Consider the following 13,889-nt stretch of genomic DNA (forward strand, 5'->3'; position numbering starts at 1 on the left):
GTCTTTCGTAGGTCTTGAAAACTCCCGCATGGCCACACTGAGGGTCCACGTGGAACGAGGAGCAGAGCTCTGATCGCAAGATTCTCGGAATGACGAGTAACCAGATTCGTCCCTCTGGGGCATAGTTGCGTCGATATAGTACCTGGTCGCGAATCGCAAAATGAGGCACTTGGCACCGAAGCGTAAGTGACGCTGGAACTTTCGACGTATCCGAGAGAAGGTCGGGCAGAGATGCAGTCCAGGGATCATTACGCTGTGCAGCAGCGCTAGTGTCAACGTCCAGAGAGGATAATGTACACTCGCAGGGGGAGTCGTGTCTGGCCTTCGGGGGAAGCGGTGACCGGGATAGCGTGTGAGCGTCAGAGTGTTTTCGCCAGGAACAGTACACCACGCGGATGTCGTATTCTTGGATTCGCAATGCCCAGCAGGCAAGGCGGCCCGATGGATCTTTGAGCGTCGACAGCCAACATAGTGCGTGGTGGTCGATCACTACGTCAAAAGATCGGCCGTATAAATATGGGCGAAATTTGCCAAGTGCCCACACAATGGCCAAACACTCCTTTTCTATAACGCAGTAATTGGTCTCCGCCTTGGTTAACGTGCGACTCGCGTATGCGACGACGTATCCTGGGTGGCCAGGTTGACGCTGTGCCAACACAGCGCCAAGGCCTACTCCGCTTGCATCGGTATGGATTTCGGTTGGCGCTTGTGGGTCAAAATGGCGAAGAATGGATGGCGTCGTGTGAAGACGGGGCAAGGTTGTGAAGGCATCGACACACTCTGGAGACCATGATGAGAGATCTCTAGCGCCACCAAGCAGCTGCGTGAGAGGCGATATAATTGACGCAAAGTTCCGAACGAATCGCCGGAAGTACGAGCAGAGGCCGATAAAACTGCGTAGCTTTTTCATAGTAGTTGGTTTTGGGAACGCAGTAACAGCATGTAGCTTCTCGGGATCCGCGCGAATGCCCTCCTTTGACACGACATGGCCTAAAATTTTTAGCCGACGAACAGCAAATCGACACTTCTTCAAGTTAAGTTGCAACCAGGCGTTGGTCAAGCAGGTGAGTATGTGCTGGAGGCGGAGCAGGTGTGTTGGGAAATCAGGGGCGAACACCACAATGTCGTCAAGGTAGCAAAGACATATTTTCCATTTGAGGCCACGCAGAACATTATCCATCATTCTTTCGAACGTAGCAGGTGCGTTGCAAAGTCCGAAAGGCATGACGGTGTATTCATACAAGCCGTCTGATGTAACAAAAGCAGCTTTTGGGCGATCGGCCTCGGCCATCGAAACCTGCCACTAGTCTGACCGTAAATCCAGCGAAGAAAAGAACGCGGCTCCCTGCAAACACTTCAGAGCATCATCGATGCGTGGTAATGGGTAGACGTCGTTCAACGTGATCTTGTCCAACCGTCGAAAGTCAACACAGAAGCGGAAACCGTCTTTCTTTGCGACGACGACCACAGGAGAGGCTCATGGTCTTTGCGAAGGTTGAATGACGCCTCGACGGAGCATGTCATTGACTTGGTCTCCAATGCCGCGACATTCCGTAGCGGACACGCGACATGGTCTTTGTCGCAGGGGTGAGTGAGTGCCAGTGTCGATGTAATGCTTTACTGTCGATGCACGGCCAAGAGAGGTTTGCGCAACGTCGAAAGAAAGGCGGAAGTACTGAAGGGTTGCGACAAGTTGAGATCGCAGCGAAGGCGTCAGATTTTCGGCGATGAATGGGCGGAACACACCAGTCGATGTTGAGTCTGGTACGGATAGGGCACTCAGTTCATGGGCGGCAGTAGAAGACACTTCGTCGAGGACGGAGACAATTCGTGTTGAATCGACCGACTCGACGTAACCAAGGCATTCGCGGCGGCACAGTGATAGCGGCGATGAAAGATGATTGTAAATGGGCATCGTGCTCACACCGGCGGCAAGGTCAAGAGCTGCAAAGGGCAAAGGAAGCGCTTTTCGGGTAACAAAGTGATGAGAGGGCATGAAGAAGACCGTCCCATCGGATATGGTGCTACAGAAAACTGGTACGAATGCTGAAGAGCACGGGGCCATACAGGTGTCTTCTATCACGACAATGAGCATCACGGCAGGATGAGCATCGACCGAGGCCAGGTCACCAAGGTGGAAAAGTTCAATCTCAGCCCGAGCGCAATTGATGATGGCATTGTGGCGTGAGAGAAAATGCCATCCTAGAATAACGGCGTGGGAGCACGATGAAAGAACTATGAATTCAATGGTGTACAAAACGTCCTGTATGATCACACGGGCAGTGCAAGCAGCGGTAGGGTGAGTGGGTTGAGCACTCGCCGTTCGGAGCGACAATCCAGACGGATACGTCGTCACTTTACAAAGCGAAAGGCATAACATGGCATCCATAACTGAAATAGCGGCACCGGTATCGACTAAGGTGACTGTAGCGACATCTTCGATAAACACATCAATGACATTGACAGGTAAAGGAGGAGGACTTCGGCGTGTCGACACTTGCGCAGTTCTTGCCTCGGGAACTGCGTCGTCTAGTTTCCCTCTTTGTTAGAGATGGGTCGTCGACGCATAGGGGAAAGCGATCGACGACGTGGGGAGGGTGACCGGAGGCGTTCGAAGCGAGGACGGCGATCAGTCTGGGAGCGAGCTGGTGATGGGTCGAAGGGTTCGTAAGGCGCATTTGCATCAGGCGGCACATAGGACGCTCGGCTATCGTCATCGAACGCCTGCAATCGGCGGCGGCAGAACCTTGCGACATGACCGGGATCCCTACATGCGAAGCATATAGGGCTATTGTCCGGCGTACGCCACGGGTGAGCGACGGCAGTGGTGGTCCAGGGGTTGGGAAGGGGAGGGCGGTGCACATGCTGCTGGAAACGACGCACGGGCACAGTGCGAGGGGCCATTGCAGGAAATGTAGCATAAGTGACTGGTGTAGTCACGACATCCTGCTGGTGAACAGCCGGCAGCGCTTCCGCGACCTCTTCATGGATCACGTTACGAATATGAGACGGCAGAGTGCTGGCAGACTCCTGAGTGGCGGACACCAGAGATAGCTGTCGTGCTACTTCTTCGAGGACGAAATCCTTGATTTGCGTTATCAGGGAGGCTTGTGCTGGGCCGGTGGTAAGGCTGCAGAGTGATGCCGCATTTGGTGTGGGATGTCGCCTTGTCAGAGCTCCCTGCTTACGCAATTCATCATAGCTCTGGCACAAGCCGATGACGTCGCCAACAGTGCGCGGGTCCTTGGCCAGAAGCATTTGGAACGCGAAATCGTCGATTCGTTTCGTGACGTGCTTGATCTTTACCGCTTCTGTCATGGCAGCGTTCACGCGCCTGCACAAATCGAGAACGTCTTCTATATAGCTGGTGAATGTCTCACCCGTGTCCTGTGCGCGTGTACGAAAACGCTGCTCGGCTCGAAATTTCCTGACGGCGGGTCGGTCAAATACTTCTGTAATCGACGTCTTGAGCGCCGACCGCGTTCGGATATCTCTTTCATGATTTCTGAACCAGAGACTGGCCACGCCCGCGAGGTAGAATGATACGTAAGCCAGCTTGTCCGAGTCAGTCCATTTGTTGTGAATGCTCACCCATTCGTAGGACGACAGCCACTCTTCAATGTCGTTGCCGTCGGTTCCGCTGAAGATAGGAGGCTCCCGTTGGCGAACGGTGCCAGCGCAAGGGACGGGTGGCGATGGAAGAGTATGCTGGTCGGCGTTCGGCATGGCAGAGGGTACCGTCCAGGAACGGAGTTCCAGGATGGTAGAGTAGAACGTTACCCCGCACCTCCACCACTTATGAAGGAGGTTTATTGGGGTTCGTAGCGACCGCCGGTTCTACGATGCACCGAGCACAGTCCCCGAGCTCGAGCCTCTGCTGCGCGCTTGGTGGTGCCGATGCTGCTGACTGCGCGCACGTTCGTCATCTTCCTTACACCCAACAAAAGTTCTTGCGTTCTTTTCACCAAGAAGACAGGGTTTGCTGCAGATCCCACTGTCTAAATATATGGGGAACAAAAACCTGTGAACAAAGAGCACAAATTCCTAGGTGTTATACTTGACTTCCGGCTTACTTTCATTCCACACATAAAATATCTTAAATCGAAATGTCTAAAAACACCGAACTTACTTAAAATCCAAACCCACACAACATGAGATAGCGACAGAAAGTGTTTATTCAATCTTTACAGGAGCTCAATTCGATCACGATTGGACTATAATGCCGTGATTTGTTACTCTGCCGCCCCGAGCGTGCTAAATATTGCGCATTTGGTCCACAATCTGGGTATCGGCGTAACCACTGGCGCATTTAGGTCAATTGAGCCCCATTGAAAGTCTATATGTAGCAGCAGATGACTGCTGCCTCTATTTTCAGAGAACATACATGAGCTTCACCTATTTTCTCAAAGTGCACTCTAATCACAAACATCCGTGTGCCACTACCTTTAACGACTTGACCTGTGCAACCCTTTTTCGTAGCAAACTCTCTATGAGACAACCTTTCTCACTGCGTGTGAGAAAACTTAGCGAAGAAATGGATGTGCCAATTCTTGAACATAGCCTAATGCCTCCAGTTAAGCTACTACCGCCCTGGTAGAGACATGTGATATAATGTGGTGTATCCTATGCAGAGGTCACAAAGCACGCTCCTCAGCTCGAAATTGCTATGCATTTCCTTGAGCTTCAACCGAAGTACTCCTGCCCTGAATTCTACACAGATGCGTCAAAATCACATGCTTGCCTATCTTACGCTGCTGATGCTAAATCTGATGTATTGAACCCCCTAACAACTATCTTCACTGCAGAAGCCCGTGCACTGCTGTCTGAGGTGAAACATAATTTATTTATTTATTTATTTATTTATTTATTTATTTATTTATTTATTTATTTATTTTATTTCGGACAACAATACATGGTGTCCGCGTGGAGAGGCTAAAGGAGACTAAGATGTCTCCTGACGAGGCCTAACACCCGCATTACAAATGAAGATTGTAATTGAAAAATGAAAATTACAAATTAAAACTGCACAGAGCAATCATATTCACAGACTCGTTAAGTCTTGTGAAACGATTAATGTATGCACAAAAGCACAGAAATCCTGTATATATTGGACTTTACACACTCTTATGCAAAATTTATTGATCTCGTAGACATGTAGTAATATGCTGAGTTTCCGGCCATAGAGTAATCAAGGGTAATCTGATTGCTGACGAAATCGCGAAATGAATAGCATCGCAGGGTATTTGTCATGCTGCTGTACCTGCCACAGCCATGAAGCCTTTCCTACTAAACAAACGGCGAAGCCACTGGCAACTCTTGTGGGATGCTGAAACGAGCAATGAACTTCACGTGATTAAGGCGAAATTAGGTTTCTGGCCCCCAAATACGAAAACACGAATAACAGATTTCCTATTCACTAGACTCAGAAGAGGACACATATTTGGCATTCATAACTTTCTCTTGACTGTTAACCAGCCTCCAATCTGTGCTAGATGCGGTGACAGGTTGACCATCCTCCCCGTCTTCCTGGACTGTCGGGAAGCGGAAAGAGACAGGATGAAACATTTTCCTCTTGCATACCGCTATTGTGTCCCTCTTCATCCGGCTATGTTTCTTAGTGAAGAACCGCTTTTTAAGGCCAAAGCGGTCCTTGCTTTCTTGAATGATGTTTCGCAACATGGTGTAAGCCCATTGAATTCGTAGTGCATCCTCTTTCCTGAGGATGCCGCTATGATTGTCTTTTTGCATAGCAACTGCCTCTAGGCCCTTGTGTTTCAAGGGCTCTGCCTAGCCAACTTTAGCATTTCACATATTTTGTATATTGCACCATTCTTTCGCAATGCTCATAGTACACTTCATTAGTAATGGCTATAATCTTATTAAACATACATTGCAAACAATTTACAACAATTATTCAGAGCCCATTTTCAGCCACGTCACATCAACTTCATAGTACTCACCAGTTCACTTAGAACTCATTAACACTAGCATGACGCTCTTTGGCGATACCTGGCCATTGCGCCACTTAACATCACACATCCATCCATTCATTAATTCATTGCGCGGCGACGGTGTTATCACCCTTGGGATTTATACAGAACATTACGGCCACGGCGACAGCAAAAATGCGCCTAGAGTGTCCATATAATTGTTATCGCAATAAAGACTGGTTGTATGGTTTTGTATGGTAAGCCTGTTTGGAGATCAAGAAAAAGAAATGGGCATGGGCAGGACATGTAATGAGGAGGGAAGATAACCGATGGTCATTAAGGGTTACGGACTGGATCCCAAGGGAAGGGAAGCGTAGCAGGGGGCGGCAGAAAGTCAGGTGGGCGGATGAGATTAAGAAGTTTGCAGGGACGGCATGGCCACAATTAGTACATGACCGGGGTTGTTGGAGAAGTATGGGAGAGGCCTTTGCCCTGCAGTGGGCGTAACCAGGCTGAAGATGATGATGATGATGTATGGTTAAACAAATGAGAGAGTTCTAGTATAAGGTACACCAGCAAACACAAGCACTTAGCGCCAGCGTTTCCTGCCCCACACTGCGCATACACTGCACGTCAACATTCCTGGGGCTTCTACGCACGTCCGCTTTTTTAGCATTCCATGCTAATACACGCAAACGGAGCTTTACGCAGAGCAACACGGTGGCGCTCGTTGATGCGACAGCCACCCGCTTCGGACACATCGAGTCGTCGGCATAGGCTCAATCATTCCTCGCTAATGCTCGCATTTGCTTTATATTTGTGTAGTCATGCTCTGATAGCGGCCTACTGGTGACAAATAAGCGTTGTTTTAGAGATACGCTTGCTATTAGTAGCGCAGAAGGCTTAACAAAATCGATTGGTCATGTTTGCTGTAGCCGCGTCGCGTTGGCGCCGAAGCTTGTACTAGCTTTTCGTTCATTCGCCCGCTCCAAAGGATACGACCGGAAGTCGAACCGAGACGGGTCACGTTTTCCACGGGACAAGCAAGTGATGTGCGCTCGGTGATTTGGGTACAGTGCGTGTGCGCTTCACGACCTATTACGACCTCAACCACTTGAAAGAGGTGTTCGCCTTTATTCTATTTGAATAGCCACCGAGATGGCGCCGTGTGTGTCTGCGTGTCAGCCCCGTTAGCACGTCGCTTCGTTCTGCTATTCTAAATGACTAATTTGTGCAGCGCAGCGCAGCACATCTTATCGATAGCGTTGCGTCACACGCTAACGCTAACGCAAGTGTTTTACACTGTATTAGAACTCACTTGTATTCGTATCATTGTCAGACGTATACAGAGCCTTATTGCCAAGATTGTGGTGCTTTGGCCACGCTCGAACACATGCTCTGGTCTTGCGAAAGAATTGAAGGCTCGGCGATCAAAGATGCGTCCACGTGGGAGGCTGCACTTCGCAGCCCGGACCTGGATGAACAATTCTGGGCTGTCCAGCATGCTCACGACGTGGCCGTGAGGCTTGGCCTTCCGGTCCCGACGTGGGAGCGGCCCGCTTAGTGGTTGATTATCACCACTTGCCGGACCAAATAAAGTTTTCCACCCATCCATCCAACAACGCAAACTAAATAAAGCTGACATGTTGAAAAACAATGCAGCAAGAATATTTTGTCAGTGTTGTACATCTCAACGTAATTATTGAGACGCGACAGAAAAATGTCTTGTGCTAAATGCTTGTTTTACGTACTAAAACAGCAGGCGATATAGAATGCCTACTGCGTCGTATTTTTCACGTGGATTGAACGTTCGCTCGCTCATTTTATTGTGTCCGTTGCTGAAAGAAAATGTCATGGATGGATATCGGTGTGGCCGCGTGTTCTTTGTTTTGCTTATAGAAGCATGCATACGAGTGGTGGGTGAATACTGAATAAGGGCGATAGCAGCAGCCATGCTGGTAGATATGCTGTCCGACTATACTCTTTTACAGATATCATGCGGCAAGATGTGGAGGCTAGAGACATTTTTCAGTGCCTGCGTTCACACGTAGAAATAGTTCGACGTTTCTTGACCGCAACTGGCCGAAACTGTTCTTTTTATAGGCTTAGTACTGAATTAAACATTTCAATCTGTAGAAGCAAACAAACTGGGGTGTACGGTTGCTAATGCGTTGCTTCAGATCAATTTGCTTTGAGTTGTTTTAACCATGAAATGTTTTTAGCTCCCGTTATCGGCGACCTTCAAGTGACTTTGACCTACAAGCCAGAGCCGTGGTTCAGGAACTCAAACGAGAACATCCGGGCACGTTGCGAGAACGAAATAAGATCCCCCACACACTTTGTACAGTACTGGAGAACATACGCTAGTTTGTCCCAAGCAAATTTGAAAAAATATTGCTTCCGAGTTCTTCCTAATGTTTGTCCGCAAGATCATTCAAGCAGTAACTTCTAGTAACTTCTGTTTTATTTGTCATTTCCTATAGCGGACGTTCAAAAGGCAGGTACAGGAAACTATAGACCAATTCTGGGCAATCGAATTCGCTGCACGTCTACTGCGCTCGCCAAGCTGCGGCATGGCGTGGCGCAAAAAGCGTCTGATGCCGAGCAAGAATCGGTATTTATTGGGACGTTTGGTCGCGTTGCTTTTCTTCTTCTAACTGGGCAGTGCGCTCGGCCTCTCTTCGTCTTTCGCTAACATCGTGTCTCCTTCAGACGGTTTTCTTCTTCTAGCTGGGGAGCGTTCATATGAGCCATTGCACACTATGGCGTGGTGCGGTGTGGTGGGATGTGCCGTTGCGGACATGCACTGCACCTAATTTAAGATTGTGGTTAGTATCATCTCAACCGAATCTGCTTTTCCGGTTGCCGTTTCAAGCTTACAACTACTCTGGATTACGGAAAACGCAGTATCTTTTATTTTTTGCTTTGTTTGTTTTTTTGTGTTTTTTTTTTTTTTTTTGCAGCCCATGGCAGATGCATGCTCGCTCGAGCAAACGCCATTGGCGAACAGCGAAGCATTGAGAGAAAACGCGGAGCAATACATTTTCGATACATTGGGGAGCATCCACAGCGTTCCACCTGATTTCTGAAACTGTGTATGCTAGTTTTGCTGTTCTGTGGATTAGGTAAGGTGGCTGATGGCGAGTTGTTGATATAAATAGCGATAGATGGCGGTTTACATTTTGAAAAGCTTTTCCAGCGGCTAAGATATTCGCTCAAAATATAATATCCGAATAAAGTATCTGTCTTTAGGGTAAATTCAAATTTATGTCAGCTCCACAGGGGTATTCTTCGAATTTCACAAAGAAAGTTTGCTGAAAGCTAAGAGTAATTTCTCAGTAATGCTAGCTCATCGAAATACACGCATACATAAAACGCTGGAGTAAACTGAAGCGTTAACAATGCATCTCAAATTCAATTACAACTTCGGCACGCGGATATCTAGGCGTCATGTGGAGGCGTTCATAAGGCGGTAACTTTCACATCTTAGTACTTGGGGGATGTGCTGGGCATGGTGCACGCGAAATGTTCATTGCTTCCATTATTGTTCCTACAGCAGTAGCTGGGTCGACATTTCTGACCGGAAGTGTGCACAAAAGTTCGTGTATTGTGACTTCTGCGGGCGTTTATTAAAGTGCTCGTGAATTTTAAAGTTGTGATATATTTTATTATTCGTTCTATCTGGCACAACTCATGTGCCAGGTTTCGCTCGGGAAGCGCAAAATGATACTGTTGGTTTTAGCAGCATATTTTGAAAGTGACGAAGCATCCTTTGGTATAGTAGTGCTGGCCGAAGCATGCCTGGTTCCGCTGCCGTGATTATTACTGCTATCTCGAATTCTGTCGCTGAAATTTAAGCTGTTAAGCATTCTTTATGCGCATTTTTCACCCGCCAGTGAAATCGACGAAGTTTGAAGCCGGGAACGAAGAGAGCGCAGGAGGAGGAAGGGGCCTGGAGGTAGGGAGGGAAATCGCGCGCCCGGTAAGGTACAAAGGATCGCGCAGAGCGCTCGGAAAAGCAATGCCACCTGGAAGAAAATCTAGGTGACGTTGAGCGAAGCCGGGAAGGAGAAAGGAGGCGAAGCGTCGCGGAATAGGAGGGTATGCGGAGGCGCGCTGGGTTGACCTCCCATGGCAGTTGCTGAGGGTCCTGCGTGGCGTCTGGACGTACCACGCTCGTCTCGTGACACCATCGTACCCACGTGCTTTATGTGCGAGTGAAAGTGAGCGACGGTGGGCCGAAAACGGCGGCTCAAGGTCGCGCGTGCAAGCGAGGAAAGCGGGGACGAAGCGAGCCCGATCTTGAAAGGCGAGTGGGGGCATTCTGCTTCGGCGGCTTCTGCATTTGGCGCGGCCCCGTGAACTGTCTCGAAAGGGGAGCGTTCTACTCCGGAGGCTGCTGCATATAGTGCACCCGCGCAAGCACTGCCTTGAGAGCGACCACCGATGCGGACAGTGTAGGCATACCAAGTGTCGAGTGCTTCGTGTGCGCTTTAGCAGCGATACACTCGCGCGTCACCCGCGTTCACGAAGTGAAACGTCACTAACTTTTTTATTTTCAGCTGAGCTCCCGTGCCCGTTTTTTTTGTAAGCATCATATAAACATACCGTTCGTATTAAAAATATAGTTTCAAAGTATTTATGCATGCTTCGACACAGCCGTATTGGTCAAAAGTTGCTTGGCGCCGCTTCTCCGCTGCGGCACCAGCAGGAAAATAAATTTTACGCGTCCTGACATGGGGTGTGGTAAAGAGAAAGAACCAAGCAAAATTAAAGATTTCAACGTCCACGTCGGCGCCGGTAATTAGCACTCACTGCGGAACTTGCGCTACGCTTTTGAGTTAGGATATAATTGTAATTGCGCATTTATGTTCTTACTTATTACATATAAAGAGAAGACACGTTTTTTTTAATAGTTTTTAAACCCTTTGTCCAATTTCCGAGAAGTATATGTCAGACGTTATGGCTAACACAAGAAGCTTACGTATTTCTGTGCCTTCTCAATAAATCTATCCAGTGTCAAGCCGGCGATGATTTCGTTCATGGCTTACGTTGCGAAAGAGCCAACCAAAAGAGACATTAGTATTAGTAGAATAGTATTAGTAGTATAGTCTTTCGCGTGTCTCGTATTCGAGTAAACGCAAGCGTAACACGACTGGGCTTGCCTATTTAACGGAATGAACGGAGGCGTGAACGTGAAGCGTCTGCGCGGTGCAGCCACTTGGTGGCACAGAGCTCAACCGGACACAGAACTAATATAGCAATAACTAACTGTATTCTACTTTGCTCCTAGTGTGAATATTTGGAAGTAACGTAATCGTTAACATGTTGTTTTAGATGGTTCAGATGTTTTACGCTTGGTGAGCGCAATATCAATTATTTCTTCGGTTGGTTAAGTTGTGTGCCACCAAGTGCCTGGACCATGCAGACCGATCAGGCCACTCACGTACTTCTGCGTTAAAGCTCCTTCATGACAGCAACAGTAGTATGGAGGGGCTTTAGTTTACGCCTGCTCCCATCCACTGGAACGCCCAGCTCGCCTGTGGTTACCAGAACACCGGATACGCTGCTTCGATAGCTCTCGCTAGTGAATGACTGCCAGGTGGCTGGCGGGGAGGCTTCATGCGCTGGCTCCAAGACAGCCGAATGTCCAAACACGACGTCCCATCATGACGCCGAGACCGCGAAGACAATGCTTAGCCCTGATCACTCGGCGAACGAGTTGAGGAAAAAATGCGTGGCTATATGGAAGAGGGTAACTTGTAATCGTCTGTAGCTCTCTTCATATGAGACGCTTCACACAGATTTTCGTGTGAATGATTCATTGTAGCTGCACCCTTCGCATCTGCAAAATTTGTCCCCACCGTTTAAGGGACTCCTCAAAGCACCCGGAAGGGCCATTACACGGCCCTAAGGACTCAGCAGCATTATGAAAATGCACATATGTGGAACAAATTATTACTGTTGGCTAGAAAAGTGACACAAGTGTTTGAAGAAATTCACGTCGTGTGAAAACACAGCAAACTACTTCCCCAGGTTTTCACTCTTGCTTCTTAAGCAGAACAATCTATTGAACACTGTTAAGGGTTAATTTTTTCACTTTCTTACAGAGGATTTCCCTTCGGAGAATAGGAGCCACAGCACAGGTTTTCTTCAACTGCCTTACCTGAACCAAGTCGTTCAAGTGCTCTCTAATAATATACGTACAGCCGGTGTATTCAGCATTGTTTTACAAAACTTATCTGTGCGGACATCTTCACAACTGTTTACCTGGGCGTGGATGTGAAAACATCCTTACTGTTACCTGGAACACTTGTATTCTATTTTTTTATGTGTACACAACACTGACCTTCTTATTCCGACGATAACAGCCACCGTTAACGCATATCACGGAACGCCCTTGAATAGTCTCAATTTTAGTGGTCTTTTCATAACCACCACCTAACACATGCCAGAAGATGCAAATCAATGTACAACTAGCTCTACATGTAGGACACAATGAACACTATGTCAATCCTCGAAGCTGCAACTTTATATAATTTTATATTATTATTATTATTATTATTATTATTATTATTATTATTATTATTATTATTATTATTATATAAGAAAATTAGTGACACCCGGCGGCTATCACACCGATAAGCAAGAAGGCAAATGTTGAATCCCTATGCGGGCTGCCGGGCCGAACGTGAACAGACAATAGTCGGCTTGTTGCGGAAGTGCCTAACTGTTGTCGGAATTCGAAAGCAAATTTCCGCTGACGTCAGTCAGTTTATTAAGCGTCGTCAATAAATACACTCAGTAACAGTAGGAAGTTCAGTAATGTGGAAAGTTGGGCTACTTGGTGATTGATCACCATACCTTGCTGGTGAAGCAGCGCACTGACACGGACACAGAGAAGACACACAAGGCGACACTCTCTGTGTCCGTGTCAGGGCGCTGCTTCACCAGCAAGGTATGATGATCAATCAACAACTAGCCCAACTTTCCACATTACTGAACTTCATTTCCGTTACAACGAGTCCTTTTATATGTTCGAACAAGCAGCGAGTGTCGTCTTGTGTGTCTTCTCTGTGTCCGTGTCAGTGCGCTGCTTCACCAGCAAGGTATGATGAACGCATCGATGAAGGAAGAAGCGCATCGATGCGAACGCCCTTCTTGATTGATGTCATCAATTGGCCAATAGCAGCCACTTATCGGAATCTGCTGCATTACGAAATAAAGCCTCCAGAAAAGAGTGGGGAGCCCGCTTCTGTTGTAAAGAGAGCGTTTGAGAGTAGGTGACTTCAGCCTCTTCTTGCGAGCTCCACGCGCCGCCCACGACAGTAAAATTTGACTCAGATGCTCACAGCAGAGTACTCTATGCGCAGACTGCGTTTTTTGACCATGCCTGTTGGGTGGTTCAGAATTCCTTTAACCAGTGATTTCCCTACACACCCCCTAGGGAGTTTGTAGACCCCCCCTAGTTTTTCTGCCCCCCCCCCCTTGGAGCTCTAAATTTTGCTCATGTCAATTCTTGTATTAAGCGTCTGGGCAGTTTGGTCAAGCGCCAATAAAAGGAGGAGTGTAATACCGCGTTACCATCTAAAGCGAGACAGAAAATGGGCACCTGTGTACTTTAATGTAAGGGGCTTTACTTCCAACCAAGGACGAAATTTCTCTGAATATATGAAGCCTCATAAGAAACTTTAGCTGCAGTGGGCGTCAGGTGAAAAGAAAAAAAAGGAAGGGAAGTGGTTCGGGGCATGGAACTATATATGGGGAGTGTTTTTAAATACAAACAATGCTAATTATATTGAAAACAAGTGATACAACCTAAAGCAAATTTTATAAAAAAATCTAAATAAAAAACAGCATGCAGCCGTGGTGCTTCCAATATAGACCCTTCTAAGAAAAAATCCGTACAGGTGGCACCACAGGCTAAACCCCCCGGAAGACGTCCCAGAAAACTTCCGG

At 47.8% G+C, this 13,889-nt stretch overlaps 1 protein-coding gene across 1 annotated transcript in view; it reads left to right on the forward strand.

Moving 5' to 3' along the window:
* The window catches only part of LOC142586837 (monobin-like), a 53,157-nt gene extending 40,849 nt beyond the window's left edge, over positions 1-12,308 (forward strand). The window contains exon 5 of the mRNA XM_075697704.1: positions 12,041-12,308. Coding sequence (XP_075553819.1) covers positions 12,041-12,062 — 22 coding nt within the window. The 3' untranslated portion in view covers positions 12,063-12,308. The remainder of the gene's footprint in view (positions 1-12,040) is intronic.
* Positions 12,309-13,889: the final 1,581 nt, after the last annotated feature.

This window comes from Dermacentor variabilis, chromosome 7 (genome assembly GCF_050947875.1).
Source record: "Dermacentor variabilis isolate Ectoservices chromosome 7, ASM5094787v1, whole genome shotgun sequence".
Classification (NCBI taxonomy): Eukaryota; Metazoa; Arthropoda; class Arachnida; order Ixodida; family Ixodidae; genus Dermacentor; species Dermacentor variabilis.